The sequence below is a fragment of the Gallus gallus genome, chromosome 2, assembly GCF_016699485.2.
Source record: "Gallus gallus isolate bGalGal1 chromosome 2, bGalGal1.mat.broiler.GRCg7b, whole genome shotgun sequence".
In the NCBI taxonomy this organism is placed as follows: Eukaryota; Metazoa; Chordata; class Aves; order Galliformes; family Phasianidae; genus Gallus; species Gallus gallus.
Genome location: NC_052533.1, coordinates 148,024,184 through 148,039,419, shown reverse-complemented (window position 1 = coordinate 148,039,419; position 15,236 = coordinate 148,024,184). Strand labels below are relative to the sequence as shown.

At 62.0% G+C, this 15,236-nt stretch overlaps 2 protein-coding genes across 3 annotated transcripts in view; one reads left to right on the top strand and one right to left on the bottom strand.

The window, feature by feature from the left end:
* CPSF1 (cleavage and polyadenylation specific factor 1) overlaps positions 1-2,767 on the bottom strand; it is a gene marked incomplete at its 3' end in the record, with an annotated part of 79,485 nt that extends 76,718 nt beyond the window's left edge. Inside the window, exons 1-2 of the mRNA XM_046937949.1 lie at positions 2,686-2,767; positions 2,145-2,363 (exon numbers count right to left, since the gene is read on the bottom strand). Coding sequence (XP_046793905.1) covers positions 2,145-2,363; positions 2,686-2,767 — 301 coding nt within the window. The remainder of the gene's footprint in view (positions 1-2,144; positions 2,364-2,685) is intronic.
* Positions 2,768-5,685: 2,918 nt separating this feature from the next.
* Positions 5,686-15,236, top strand: part of LOC121112980 (cleavage and polyadenylation specificity factor subunit 1-like) — a 43,595-nt gene continuing 34,044 nt past the window's right edge. Inside the window, exons 1-4 of one of the 2 annotated variants that reach the window (XM_046927207.1) lie at positions 5,686-5,728; positions 8,446-13,184; positions 13,279-13,518; positions 13,643-13,670. In XM_046927207.1, the coding sequence (XP_046783163.1) occupies positions 13,375-13,518; positions 13,643-13,670 (172 nt within the window). In that variant the 5' untranslated portion in view covers positions 5,686-5,728; positions 8,446-13,184; positions 13,279-13,374. The remainder of the gene's footprint in view (positions 5,729-8,445; positions 13,185-13,278; positions 13,519-13,642; positions 13,671-15,236) is intronic. The other variant, XM_040696130.2, reaches the window with a different exon arrangement.

Below are 15,236 nucleotides of genomic sequence, written 5' to 3'. Positions count from 1 at the left end.
TGATGGGGGGGGGGGGCGGAATAAAGAGGTCTGAGGTGGTTGAGAAGGTCCTGGAAGGTCATTGAGTTATGGGGTGGGTGGGTTGGAAGGGTCCTGAAAGGTCACAGAGAGGTGGAGTGCTGGAGGAGGCGGTGAGGGAGAGGGCAAGGGAGGTGACGGCGCTGCTGGGGGAGTGATGGGGCGGGGAGGGGGGGGAATAAAGGAGTGTGAGGTGGTTGAGAAGGTCCTGGAAGGTCATTGAGTTATGGGGTGGGTGGGTTGGAAGGGTCCTGAAAGGTCACAGAGAGGTGGAGTGCTGGAGGAGGCGGTGAGGGAGAGGGCGAGGGAGGTGACGGCGCTGCTGGGGGAGTGATGGGGCGGGGAGGGGGGGGAATAAAGGAGTGTGAGGTGGTTGAGAAGGTCCTGGAAGGTTATTGGGGTGTTGGGTGGGTGGGTTGGGTTGGGTTGGAAGGGTCCTGGAAGGTCCCAGAGGCACAGGATGATTGGGTTGGATTGGGGTGGGTTGGGTTGGAAGGGTCGTGAAAGGTCCCAGAGATGTGGGGTGGTTGGGTTGGAAGGGTCCTGAAAGGTTCCAGAGCCATGGGATGGTTGGGTTGGATTGGGGTGGGTTGGGTTGGAAGGGTCCTGAAAGGTCCCAGAGGCATGGGGAGGTTCGGTTGGATTGGGTTGGATTGGTAGGGTCCTGAAAGGTCACAGAGAGGTGGAGTGCTGGAGAAGGGGGTGAGGGAGAGGGCGAGGGAGGTGACGGCGCTGCTGGGGGAGTGATGGGGGGTGGAATAAAGGAGTGTGAGAAGGTTGAGAAGGTCCTGGAAGGTTATTGGGGTGTTGGGTGGATGGGTTGGGTTGGGTTGGAAGGGTCCTGAAAGGTCCCAGAGATGTGGGGTGGTTGCGTTGGAAGGGTCCTGGAAGGTTCCAGAGCCATGGGATGGTTGGGTTGGATTGGGGTGGGTTGGGTTGGAAGGGTCCTGAAAGGTCCCAGAGGCATGGGGAGGTTCGGTTGGATTGGGTTGGATTGGTAGGGTCCTGAAAGGTCACAGAGAGGTGGAGTGCTGGAGGAGGCGGTGAGGGAGAGGGCGAGGGAGGTGACGGCGCTGCTGGGGGAGTGATGGGGCGGGGGGGAGTAAAGGAGTGTGAGGTGGTTGAGAAGGTCCTGGAAGGTCATTGAGTTATGGGGTGGGTGGGTTGGAAGGGTCGTGCATGGGGTGGTTGGGCTGGATTGGGTTGGGTTGGGTTGGGTTGGAAGGGTCCTGGAAGGTCCCAGAGGCATGGGATGGTTGGGTTGGATTGGATTGGGTTGGGTTGGACTGGACTGGGTTGGGTTGGAAGGGTCCTGAAAGGTCACAGAGAGGTGGAGTAGTTGGGTTGGAAGGGTCCTGAAAGGTCACAGAGATGTGGAGAAGTTGGGTTGGAAGGGTCCTGAAAGGTCCCAGAGATGTGGAGTAGTTGGGTTGAAAGGGTCCTGAAAGGTCACAGATATACAGTGTTTGGGTTGGAAGAGTTTTGGAAGGTCATAGAGGTATGTAGTGGTAGGGATGGAAGGGTCCTGGAAGGTAACAGAGATATGAAGTGATAGGGGAGGAAAGGTCCTGGAAGATCATAAAGATATGGAGTGGTTGGGGTGGAAGGGTCCTGAAAGGTCATAGAGGTATTGATTGATGGGATTGGATTGGTCCTAAAAGGTTACAGAGCCATGGGGTGATGGGGATGCATCGGGAGGGTCCTGAAAGGTCATAGGGGTATGGAGTGATTGGGTCGGATTGGGTTCGAAGCGTCCTGAAAGGTCATAGAGATACGAAGTGGTCGGGTAGGATGGGTCCTGAAAGGTCACAGGGACACGAGATGGTTGTGTTGGCTTCAAAGGGTCCTTAAAGATCGCAGAGATTTGGGAAGGATGGGTTGGAAAGGTCCTCGAAGGACATAAGGATGTGGGTTGGTTGCGTTGGATACGTCTTTAAAGGCCAGAAACATGGTGTGGTTGGCTTGGAAAGGTCCTGGAAGCTCACAGAGCCATCGGATCGTAGAATCATCAGCAGTGCTGAGCGTAGAGGGACAGCCCGCTCATCTGCCCTGCCGGCCACACCAACTCTGGCGCAGGCCGGGACGCCATTGGCCTTCTTGGCCACCCGGGCACACAGCTGCCTCACCTTTGACCAACAGCCCCAGGTCCATTTCCTGCACACAGTCCTCCAGCCGCTCTATCCCGCAGTCCTCCAACTGCTCTATCCCGCAGTCCTCCAGCCGCTCTGCCCCGCAGTCCTCCAGCTGTTCTGCCCTGCGGTCCTCCAGATGCTCTGCCCCACAGTCCTCCAGCCGCTCTATCCCGCAGTCCTCCAGCCGTTCTGCCCCGCGGTCCTCCAGATGCTCTGCCCCACAATCCTCCAACCACTCTATCCCACAATCCTCCAGCCTCTCTGCCCCACAGTCCTCCAGTCATTCTGCCCCAGTCCTCCAGCCTCTCTACCCCACAGTCCTCCAGCCTCTCTGCCCACAGTCCTCCAGCCACTCTGCCCCACAGTCCTCCAGCTGCTCTGCCCCACAGTCCGTCAACCTCTCTGTCCCACAGTCCTCCAGCTGCCCTATAGCACAGTCCTCCAGCCTCTCTGCCCCACAGTCCTCCAGCCTCTCTGTCCCACAGTCCTCCAGCCATTCTGCCCCACAGTCCTCTAGCCATTCTGGCCCACAAACCTCCGGCTACTATACCCAACAGTCCTCCAGCCACTGTATCCCACAGTCCTCCAGCCTCTCTGTCCCACAGTCCTCCAGTCATTCTGCCCCAGTCCTCCAGCCTCTCTACCCCACAGTCCTCCAGCCTCTCTGCCCACAGTCCTCCAGCCACTCTGCCCCACAGTCCTCCAGCTGCTCTGCCCCACAGTCCGTCAACCTCTCTGTCCCACAGTCCTCCAGCTGCCCTATAGCAGAGTCCTCCAGCCGTTCTGCCCCACAGTCCTCCAGCCATTCTGGCCCACAAACCTCCGGCTACTATACCCAACAGTCCTCCAGCCTCTCTGTCCCACAGTCCTCCAGCCACTCTGCGCCACAGTCCTCCAGCTGCTCTGCCCCACAGTCCGTCAACCTCTCTGTCCCACAGTCCTCCAGCCTCTCTGCCCCACAGTCCTCCAGCCATTCTGCCCCACAGTCCTCCAGGCATTCTGGCCCAACAAACCTCCGGCTGCTATACCCAACTGTCCTCCAGCCCCTCTATCCCACAGTCCTCCATCTGCTCTGCCCCTCAGTCCTCCAGCCGCTCTGCCCCTCAGTCCTCCAGCCGCTCTGCCCCACAGTCCTCCAGACTCTGTGACCCGGCCCTTGGCCTTCCTGAAACTCATCCCTTTGGCTCTCCTGGTAATCCCACAGGTGCTCCACAGTAACCCCATAAAAGCCCCATAGTGTACCCATAGAGTTCCATAGAGACCCCATAACATTCTCATAGCGACCCTATAGAGCTCCATAGAGACCCCATAACAGTCTCATACGGGGATCCCGTAACAGCCCCACAGTGGCCCCATAGAGCTCCATAGGGATCCCATAAAGCCCCACAGTGACCCCATAAAGCCCACAGTGGCCCCATAGAGCTCCATAGAGACCCTGTAACAGCTCTGTAGTGACCCCATAGCAGCCCTTTAGTAACCCCATAGGGCTCCAAGGGGACCCCATAGTGACCCCATAATTGCCCAATGGTGACCTCATGGTGTTCCATAGGGACCCCACAGTTACTATGGAGCTCTATGGGGTCACTGCGGGGCTGTTATGGGGTCTCTTTGGAGCTCTATGGGGTGGCTATGGAATCCCCTATGGAGGTCTGTGGGGTCACTATGGGCCATAGCAGCCGCATAGTGACCCCATAGAGCTCCACAGTGACCCCATAGAGCTTCATAGAGACCCCATAACAGCCTCATAGTGACCCCATAGAGCTCCATAGGGATCCCATAACAGCCCCACAATGGCCCCATAGAGCTCCATAATGACCCCACAGTGACCCTGTAATAGCCCCATAGTAACCCCGTAGGGCTCCAAAGAGACCCCATAGTGACCCCATAATTGCCCCATGGTGACCTCATGGTGTTCCGTAGGGACCCCACAGTTACTATGGAGCTCTATGGGGTCACTATGGGGCTGTTATGGGGTCTCTGTGCAGCTCTATGGGGTCGCTATGGAATCCCCTATGGAGGTCTGTGGGGTCACTATGGGCCATAGCAGCTCCAGAGTGACCCCATAGAGCCCCATAGAGACCCCATAAGAGCCTCATAGTGACCCCATAGAGCTCCATAGGGATCCTGTAACAGCCCCACATTGATCCCATAAAGCCCCAGAGTGGCCCCATAAAGCTCCATAGAGACCCTATAACAGCTCTGTAGTGACCCCATAGCATCCCTGTAGTAACCCCATAGGGCTCCACAGGGACCCCATAATTGCCCCATGGTGACCTCAGGGTGTTCCATAGGAACCCTACAGTTACTATGGAGCTCTATGGGGTCACTATGGGGCTGTTATGGGGTCTCTGTGCAGCTCTATGGGGTCGCTATGGAATCCCCTATGGAGATCTGTGGGGTCACTATGGGCCCATAACAGCTCCGTAGTGACCCCATAGAGCTCCATAGTGATCTCATAGATCCCCATAATGACCCCATAGAGCCCCATAGCAACCCCGTAACAGCCTCGTATCGACCCCATAGAGCTCCATAAGGACCCCATAGATCCCCACAGCCCCTATACATCCCTACAGGCCCCATAGCCCCTCCATATGTCCCCCAGATATCACCAGTGCCCCTATATAGATCCCTACACCCCCCATAGATCCTCCATTACCCCTCCATATGTCCCCCATAGGTCCCCACAGCCCCTATATATCCCCTCAGCCCCCATAGATCCCCCATAGCCCCTTCATTTGTCCCCCATATGTCCCCACATCCCCCCTGTAGATCCCTATAGCCCCTATATAGATCCTCCATAGCCCCTTCTTATGTCCCCCAGAGATCCCCACAGCCCCTATAGATCCCTACAGCCCCCATAGATCCCCACTGCCCCTATAGATCCCTACAGCCCCCATAGGTCCCCACTGCCCCCATAGATCCGTACAGCCCCCGTGGGTCCCCACTGCCCCCATAGATCCCTACACACCCCATAGATCCCTACAGCCCCCATAAGTCCCCACTGCCCCCATAAGTCCCCACTGCCCCTATAGATCCCCACAGCCCCCATAGGTCCCCACTGCCCCTATAGGTCCCCACAGCCCCCATAGATGCCCACAGCCCCCATAGATCCCTACAGCCCCCGTGGGTCCCCACAGCCCCCATAAGTCCCCACAGCCCCCATAGGTCCTCACTGCCCCCCATAGATCCCTACAGCCCCCATAGGTCCCCACTGCCCCTATAGATCCCTACAGCCCCCATAGGTCCCCACAGCCCCCATAGATCCCTATACACCCCATAGATCCCTACAGACCCCGTGGGTCCCCACAGCTCCCATAGGTCCCCACAGCCCCCGTGGGTCCCCACTGCTCCTATAGATCCCTACACACCCCATAGATCCCCACAGCCCCCATAGGTCCCCACAGCCCCTCCCTACGTCCCCCCATACGCCCCGCAGCCCCGCAGTCCTCCACCGGAGGACCTCCATCTCTATGGTTCCAGCCCAGTAGGGCCCCTCTCCCCGCCGCTCTTCCCCGCCCACTTCCGGCCGCTCGTTGTTTCGTCCCCGTCGCTTCCGGTCCCGCGCGTGGCGGGAGGCGGTGAGGCGGTTTGGGGGGGGATCTGTGGGGGTCTGTGGGCGCAGTGGGGCGCAGTGGGGCGCGGTGGGGCACTTACAGACCTGTGGAGACCCATAGGGGCCCTTTAGGGGCCTTGTGGGGGCGGTGGGGCTGCGCCGGGGGGAGGGATGGAGGTCCACGGGGCTCTGTGGGGCGCTGTGGGGCGCTGTGGGGCGCTGTGGGGTGGGGGGGGGCCCATAGAGGCCCCTTTGGGTGCTGTGGGGCGGCTCTTGGGGGGGGGGCATTGAGACCAATGGTGCTATGGGACCACTCGTGGGTGACCGTGGGGTGTTGTGGGGTGGGGGGCCCCATAGGATGACCCATACGGGCTCCTTTGGGTGCTGTGGGGCTGCTCTGGGTGGGGCATTGAGACCCATAGGTGTTATGGGGCCATTTGTGGGTGACAGTGGCGCATTTGGGGGGTGCTGTGGGGTCGGGGGCCGCATGGAGTGACCCATAGAGGCTCCTTTGGGTGCCATGGGGCTGCTCTGGGGGAGGGGGGGGGGCATTGAGACCCATAGATGCTATGGGGCCACTCCTGTGTGGCACTGTGGGATGGGGGGCCCCATGGGGTGACCCATAGAGGCTCCATTGGGTGCTGTGGGGCTGTTCTGGGGGAGGGGGGGGGGGCATTGAGACCCATAGATGCTATGGGGCCACTCATGGGTGACAGTGGATGCATCTGTGGGGCACTGTGGGGTGGGGGGCCGCATGGGGTGACCCATAGAGGCTCCATTGGGTGCTGTGGGACTGCTCTGGGGGGGGGGGCATTGAGACCAATGGTGCTATGGGGCCGCTTGTGGGTGACTGTGGGGTGTTGTGGGGTGGGGGGCCCCATAGGATGACCCATACGGGCTCCTTTGGGTGCTGTGGGGCTGCTCTGGGGTGGGGCATTGAGACCCATAGGTGTTATGGGGCCATTTGTGGGTGTTTATGGGATGCTGTGGGGTGGGGGGCGTCTTAGGATGACCCATAGAGGCTCCTTTCGGTGCCATGGGGCTGCTTGGGGGACATGGGGGGGGGGGGGGGGACATGGAGACCCATAGATGCTATGGGGCCAATCCTGTGGGGCACTGTGGGGTGGGTGGGGGGGCATAGGATGATCCATGGAGACCCCTTTGAATGCTGTGGGGCAGCTCTGGGGGGGGGGGGGGGGGGGCATTGAGACCCATAGATGCTATGGGGCCACTGCTGGGTGACTGTGGGTGCATCTGTGGGGTGCTGTGGGGTGGGGGGGTCCCATGAGATGACCCATAGAAGCCCATATGGGGGCTGTAGGGCTGCTCTTGGGGGTGAGGGGTGGGGGGGGGGAGGCATTGAGACCCATAGATGCTATGGGGCCACTGCTGTGGGGCACTGTGAGGTGGGTTGTGGGGCATAGGATGACCCATAGAGGCTTCTTTGGGTGCTGTGGGGCTGCTCTGGGGGGGGGGGGGCATTGCGACCCATAGATGCTATGGGGCCACTTGTGGGTGACAGTGGGCATTTGGGGGGCGCTGTTGGGTGGGGGGGTCCCATAGAATGACCCATAGAGGCTCCTTTGGGTGCTGTGGGGCAGCTCTGGGGGGGGGGAGGGGGGGCATTGGGACCCATAGATGCTATGGGGCCGCTGCTATGGGGCCGCTGCTGGGTGACTGTGGGCACATCTGTGGGGTGCTGTGGGGTGGGGGGTCCCATGAGATGACCCATAGAGGCCCATATGGGGGCTGTAGGGTGGCTGTAGTCCGCTGTAGACACCCATAGATGCTATGGGGCCACCCCTGGGTGTCCATGGGGTGCAGTGGGGTGGGGGCAGCCCCATAGGAGCCCCTTTGTGTCCTTCCCAGCTCCCCATTGCCCCCCAACCTCTCCATCTCCCCCCAGGTCCGCTGTGATCGGTGGCTGTGTGGGCAGCCCGGATGTGGGGCGGCTATAGGGCGGCTATAGGGCAGCTGTAGACCTCCATAGAGACCCATAGAAGCTATGGGGCCACCCCTGGGCGTGTATTGGGTGCAGTAGGGTGGGGCCAGCCCCATAGAACCCCCTTTGTGTCCTTCCCAGGTCCCCACTGCCCCCCAACCTCTCCATCTCCCCCCCCAGGTCCTCTGCAATCAGTGGCTGTGAGGGCAGCCCGGCTGTGGGGCGGCTATAGGGCTGCTATAGGATGGCTGTAGGGCTCCACAGAGACCCATAGAGGCTATGGGGCCACCCCTGGGTGTCTATGGGGCACTGTGGAGTAGGGCCAGCCCCATAGAACCCCCTTTGTGTCCTTCCCTGCTCCCCATTGCCCCCCAACCTCTCCATCTCCCCCCAGGTCCGCTGCGATCGGTGGCTGGGACTGTAGGGCTGCTATAGGGCCGCTATAGGGCAGCTGTTGACCTCCATAGAGACCCATAGAAGCTATGGGGCCACCCCTGGGTGTCTATGGGGCACTGTGGAATAGGGCCAGCCCCATAGAACCCCATATGTGTACATTCCAGCTCCCCATTGACCCCCAACCTCTCCATCTCCCCCCAGGTCTGCTGCAATCATTAGCTGGGACTGTGGGGCGGCTATAGGGCCACTATAGGGCAGCCGTAGGGCACCATAGAGCCCCATAGATGCTAAGGGGCCACCCCTGGGCGTGTATTGGGCGCAGTTGATTGGGGCCAGCCCCATAGAACCACCTTTGTGTCCTTCCCTGCTCCCCATTGACCCCCAACCTCTCCATCTCCCCCCAGGTCCTCTGCGATCGGTGGCTGTGAGGGCAGCCCGGCTGTGGGGCGGCTATAGGGCGGCTATAGGGCAGCTGTAGACCTACCTAGAGACCCATAGATGCTATGGGGCCACCCCTGGGTGTCTATGGGGTGCAGTAGGGTGGGGGCAGCCCCATAGAACCCCCTTTGTGTCCTTCCCAGCTCCCCATTGACCCCCAACCTCTCCATCTCCCCCCAGGTCCTCTGCGATCGGTGGCTGTGCGGGCAGCCCGGCTGTAGGGCGGCTATAGGGCCGCTATAGGATGGCTGTAGGACTCCACAGAGACTCATAGAAGCTATGGGGCCACCCCTGTCTGTGTATGGGGCACTGTGTATTGGGGCCAGCCCCATAGAACCCCTTTGTGTCCTTCCCAGGTCCCCACTGCCCCCCAACCTCTCCATCTCCCCCCCCAGGTCCTCTGCAATCAGTGGCTGTGACGGCAGCCCGGCTGTAGGGCGGCTATAGGGCAGCTGTAGGGTACCACAGAGACCTATAGATGCTATGGGGCCACCCCTGGGTTTCCATGGGGCACACTGTGGATTAGGGCCAGCCCCACAGAACCCCCTATGTGTCCTTCCCAGCTCCCCATTGACCCCCAACCTCTCCATCTCCCCCCAGGTCCTCTGCGATCGGTGGCTGTGAGGGCAGCCCGGCTGTGGGGCGGCTATAGGGCCACTATAGGGCAGCTGTAGACCTCCATAGAGACCCATAGAAGCTATGGGGCCACCCCTGGGTTTCCATGGGGCACACTGTGGATTAGGGTCAGCCCCATAGAACCCCCTTTGTGTCCTTCCCAGCTCCCCATTGCCCCCCAACCTCTCCATCTCCCCCCAGGTCCGCTGCGATCGGTGGCTGTGCGGGCAGCCCGGCTGTGGGGCGGCTATAGGGCCGCTATAGGATGGCTGTAGGACTCCACAGAGACTCATAGAAGTTATGGGGCCACCCCTGTCTGTGTATGGGGCACTGTGTATTGGGGCCAGCCCCATAGAACCTTTTTGTGTCCTTCCCAGCTCCCCATTGCCCCCCAACCTCTCCATCTCCCCCCAGGTCCTCTGCAATCGGTGGCTGTGAGGGCAGCCCGGCTGTAGGGCGGCTATAGGGCAGCTGTAGGGTACCACAGAGACCTATAGATGCTATGGGGCCACCCCTGGGTTTCCATGGGGCACACTGTGGATTAGGGTCAGCCCCATAGAACCCCTTTGTGTCCTTCCCAGGTCCCCACTGCCCCCCAACCTCTCCATCTCCCCCCAGGTCCTCTGCGATCGGTGGCTGTGAGGGCAGCCCGGCTGTGGGGCGGCTATAGGGCTGCTATAGGATGGCTGTAGGGCTCCACAGAGACCCATAGAGGCTATGGGGCCACCCCTGGGTGTCTATGGGGCACTGTGGAGTAGGGCCAGCCCCATAGAACCCCCTTTGTGTCCTTCCCTGCTCCCCATTGCCCCCCAACCTCTCCATCTCCCCCCCAGGTCTGCTGCAATCATTAGCTGGGACTGTAGGGCGGCTATAGGGCCACTATAGGGCAGCTGTAGACCTCCATAGAGCCCATAGAAGCTATGGGGCCACCCCTGGGCGTGTATGGGGCACTGTGTATTGGGGCCAGCCCCATAGAACCCCTTTGTGTCCTTCCCAGGTCCCCATTGCCCCCCAACCTCTCCATCTCCCCCCCCAGGTCCTCTGCAATCAGTGGCTGTGACGGCAGCCCGGCTGTAGGGCTGCTATAGGGCAGCTGTAGGGTACCACAGAGACCCATAGATGCTATGGGGCCACCCCTGGGTTTCCATGGGGCACACTGTGGATTAGGGTCAGCCCCATAGAACCCCTTTGTGTCCTTCCCAGCTCCCCATTGACCCCCAACCTCTACATCTCCCCCCAGGTCCTCTGCGATCGGTGGCTGTGACGGCAGCCCGGCTGTAGGGCGACTATAGGGCAGCTGTAGGGTACCACAGAGACCTATAGATGCTATGGGGCCACCCCTGGGTTTCCATGGGGCACACTGTGGATTAGGGTCAGCCCCATAGAACCCCCTTTGTGTCCTTCCCTGCTCCCCATTGACCCCCAACCTCTCCATCTCCCCCCAGGTCCTCTGCGATCGGTGGCTGTGCGGGCAGCCCGGCTGTGGGGCGGCTATAGGGCCACTATAGGGCAGCTGTAGGGCACCATAGAGATCCATAGATGCTATGGGGCCACCCCTGGGTGTCTGTGGGGTGCAATCGGGTGTTGGCAGCCCCATAGAACCCTCTTTATGTGCTTCCCAGCTCCCCATTGACCCCCAACCTCTCCATCTCCCCCCAGGTCCGCTGCGATCGGTGGCTGTGCGGGCAGCCCGGCTGTGGGGCGGCTATAGGGCCACTATAGGGCAGCTGTAGGGCACCATAGAGACTCATAGAAGCTATGGGGCCACCCCTGTCTGTGTATGGGGCACTGTGTATTGGGGCCAGCCCCATAGAACCCCTTTGTGTCCTTCCCAGGTCCCCATTGCCCCCCAACCTCTCCATCTCCCCCCCAGGTCCTCTGCAATCAGTGGCTGTGACGGCAGCCCGGCTGTAGGGCGGCTATAGGGCAGCTGTAGGGTACCACAGAGACCTATAGATGCTATGGGGCCACCCCTGGGTTTCCATGGGGCACACTGTGGAATAGGGCCAGCCCCACAGAACCCCCTATGTGTCCTTCCCAGCTCCCCATTGACCCCCAACCTCTCCATCTCCCCCCAGGTCCTCTGCGATCGGTGGCTGTGAGGGCAGCCCGGCTGTGGGGCGGCTATAGGGCCACTATAGGGCAGCTGTAGACCTCCATAGAGACCCATAGAAGCTATGGGGCCACCCCTGGGTTTCCATGGGGCACACTGTGTATTGGGGCCAGCCCCATAGGACCCCCTTTGTGTCCTTCCCTGCTCCCCATTGACCCCCAACCTCTCCATCTCCCCCCAGGTCCTCTGCGATCGGTGGCTGTGATGGCAGCCCGGCTGTAGGGAGGCTATAGGGCCGCTATAGGGCAGCTATAGGGCTCCACAGAGACCCATAGGTGCTATGGGGCCACCCTTGGGTTTCCATGGGGCACACTGTGGATTAGGACCAGCCCCATAGGAGCACCTCTGTGTCTTTCTTAGCTCCCCATTGCCCCCCAACCTCTCCATCTCCCCCCAGGTCCTCTGCGATCGGTGGCTGTGAGGGCAGCCCGGCTGTGGGGCGGCTATAGGGCCACTATAGGGCAGCTGTAGACCTCCATAGAGACCCATAGAAGCTATGGGGCCACCCCTGGGTTTCCATGGGGCACACTGTGGATTAGGGTCAGCCCATAGAACCCCCTTTGTGTCCTTCCCTGCTCCCCATTGACCCCCAACCTCTCCATCTCCCCCCAGGTCCTCTGCAATCAGTGGCTGTGACGGCAGCCCGGCTGTAGGGCGACTATAGGGCAGCTGTAGGGTACCACAGAGACCTATAGATGCTATGGGGCCACCCCTGGGTTTCCATGGGGCACACTGTGGATTAGGGTCAGCCCCATAGAACCCCTTTGTGTCCTTCCCAGCTCCCCATTGACCCCCAACCTCTCCATCTCCCCCCAGGTCCTCTGCGATCGGTGGCTGTGAGGGCAGCCCGGCTGTAGGGCGGCTATAGGGCAGCTGTAGGGTACCACAGAGACCCATAGATGCTATGGGGCCACCCCTGGGTTTCCATGGGGCACACTGTGGATTAGGGTCAGCCCCATAGAACCCCTTTGTGTCCTTCCCAGCTCCCCATTGACCCCCAACCTCTCCATCTCCCCCCAGGTCCTCTGCGATCGGTGGCTGTGAGGGCAGCCCGGCTGTAGGGCGGCTATAGGGCCGCTATAGGATGGCTGTAGGACTCCACAGAGACTCATAGAAGTTATGGGGCCACCCCTGTCTGTGTATGGGGCACTGTGTATTGGGGCCAGCCCCATAGAACCTTTTTGTGTCCTTCCCAGCTCCCCATTGCCCCCCAACCTCTCCATCTCCCCCCCAGGTCCTCTGCAATCAGTGGCTGTGACGGCAGCCCGGCTGTAGGGCGGCTATAGGGCAGCTGTAGGGTACCACAGAGACCCATAGATGCTATGGGGCCACCTCTGGCTTTCCATGGGGTGTAGTAGGGTGGGGGCAGCCCCATTGGAGCCCCTTTGTGTCCTTCCCAGCTCCCCATTGACCCCCAACCTCTCCGTCTCCCCCCAGGTCCGCTGCGATCGGTGGCTGTGAGGGCAGCCCGGATGTGGGGCGGCTATAGGGCGGCTATAGGGCAGCTGTAGGGCACCATAGATACTCATAGAAGCTATGGGGCCACCCCTGGGCGTCTATGGGGCACACTGTGGATTAGGGCCAGTCCCATAGAACCCCATATGTGTGCATTCCGGCTCCCCATTGCCCCCCAACCTCTCCATCTCCCCCCCAGGTCTGCTGCAATCATTAGCTGGGACTGTAGGGCGGCTATAGGGCCACTATAGGGCAGCTGTAGACCTCCATAGAGCCCCATAGAAGCTATGGGGCCACCCCTGGGTTTCCATGGGGCACACTGTGGATTAGGGTCAGCCCCATAGGACCCCCTTTGTGTCCTTCCCTGCTCCCCATTGACCCCCAACCTCTCCATCTCCCCCAGGTCCGCTGCGATCGGTGGCTGTGCGGGCAGCCTGGCTGTAGGGCGGCTATAGGGCCGCTATAGGATGGCTGTAGGACTCCACAGAGACTCATAGAAGCTATGGGGCCACCCCTGTTTGTGTATGGGGCACTGTGTATTGGGGCCAGCCCCATAGAACCCCTTTGTGTCCTTCCCAGCTCCCCATTGACCCCCAACCTCTCCATCTCCCCCCAGGTCCTCTGTGATCGGTGGCTGTGAGGGCAGCCCGGCTGTGGGGCGGCTATAGGGCGGCAGTGGGGCGGCAGTGGGGCGGCGCTGTCCCCCCCCCCGATGTACGCGGTGTACAAGCAGGCCCACCCCCCCACGGGGTTGGAGTTCTGCCTTTACTGCCACTTCTTTGGCACCGCGGAGCGCAACCTGGTGGTGGCCGGCACCTCCCAGCTCTACGTCTACCGCCTCAACCACGACGCTGAGGTTCGCTTATGACCCCCCCCCCGACCCCCCCCGGACCCCCCCGTGGGACCCCCGACCCACACGTGTGGGGCTGAGGGGTGTCGGTGTGGGGCGGCGCTGACGGCTCTTTGTGTTCTGTTTGCAGAGCGGAACCAAAGGAGATCGGAATGTGGGTAGGTGGGAGTGCGACCCCCCCCCCCCCCCCCAAGTGTGGGACCCCCCCTCCCAATCAATCGTTGGACCCCCCTCCCAATCGTTGGACCCCCCTCCCAATCGTTGGAGCCCCCCCCCCAAGCGTGGGAACCCCCCCCAAGCGTGGGAACCCCCCCCCAAATGTGGGACCCCCCCAAGTGTGGGAACCCCCCCCAATCGTTGGACCCCCCCCCAAACGTGGGACCCCCCCCTCCCAAGTGTGGGACCTCCCCTCAAGTTTGGAATCCCCCCCCCCCAAGTGTGGAACCCCCCCCAAGTGTGGGACAACCCCCCCCCCCCCCCAAGCGTGGGATCCCCCCCCCAAGCGTGGGATCCCCCAGGAGTGTGGGACCCCCCCCCCCAAGCGTGGGGACCCCCCCCAAGTGTGGGACAACCCCCCCTCCCAAGCATGGGACCTCCCCCCCCAAGCGTGGGACCCCCCCTCCAAGCATGGGACCCCTCCCCCCCAAGCGTGGGACCCCCCCCTCCCAAGTGTGGGATCCCCCCCCCTCCCAAGTGTGGAACCCCCCCCAAATGTGGGACCCCCCCCAAGCGTCGGACCCCCCCCCCCCCGAGTGTGGGACCCCCTCCCAATCATTGGACCCCCCTCCCAAGTGTTGGACCCCCCCCCAAGTGTGGAACCTCCCCCAAGCATGGAACCCCCCCAAGCGTGGGACCCCCCCCCCAAGTGTGGGACCACCCCCCCCCAAGCGTGGAACCTCCCCCAAGCGTGGAACCCCCCCCAAATGTGGGACCCCCCCAAGTGTGGGACCCCCCCCCAAGTGTGGGAACCCCCCCCAATCGTTGGAACCCCCCCCCCAAACGTGGGACCCCCCCCTCCCAAGTGTGGGACGACCCCCCCCCCCCCAGCGTGGGACCCCCCCAAGCGTGGGACGAACCCCCCCCTAGGTGTGGGACCCCCCCCAAGTGTGGGACAACCCCCCCTCCCAAGCATGGGACCTCCCCCCAGGTGTGGGACGACCGCCCCCCCCCAAGCGTGGGACCCCCCCTCCAAGCATGGGACCCCCCCCCCCCCCAAGCGTGGGACCCCCCCTCCCAAGTGTGGGAACCCCCTCCCAAGTGTGGAACCTCCCCCAAGCATGGAACCCCCCCCAAATGTGGGACACCCCCAAGTGTGGGATGACCCCCCCCCCCCCCCCGAGTGTGGGACCCCCCCCCCAGCGTGGGATCCCCCCCTCCGAGTGTGGGACCCCCACCCATGTGTGGGGACCACCCCAGCGTGGGATCCCCTCCCCCGAGCGTGGGAAACCCCCCATGTGTGGGGACGCCCCCCAAGTGTGGGACCCCCCCCAAGCGTGGGATCCCCCCCCAAGTGTGGGGACCCCCCAGGAGTGTGGGAACCCCCTCCAAGCATGGGATCCCCCCTCCCAAGTGTGGGACCCCCCCTCCCAAGTGTGGAACCCCCCCAAATGTGGGACACCCCCAAGTGTGGGACAACCCCCCCCCCCAAGTGGGGGGACCCCCCCCAAGTGTGGGATGACCCCCCCCTCCCCAAGCGTGGGACCCCCCCAAGCATGGGACCCCCC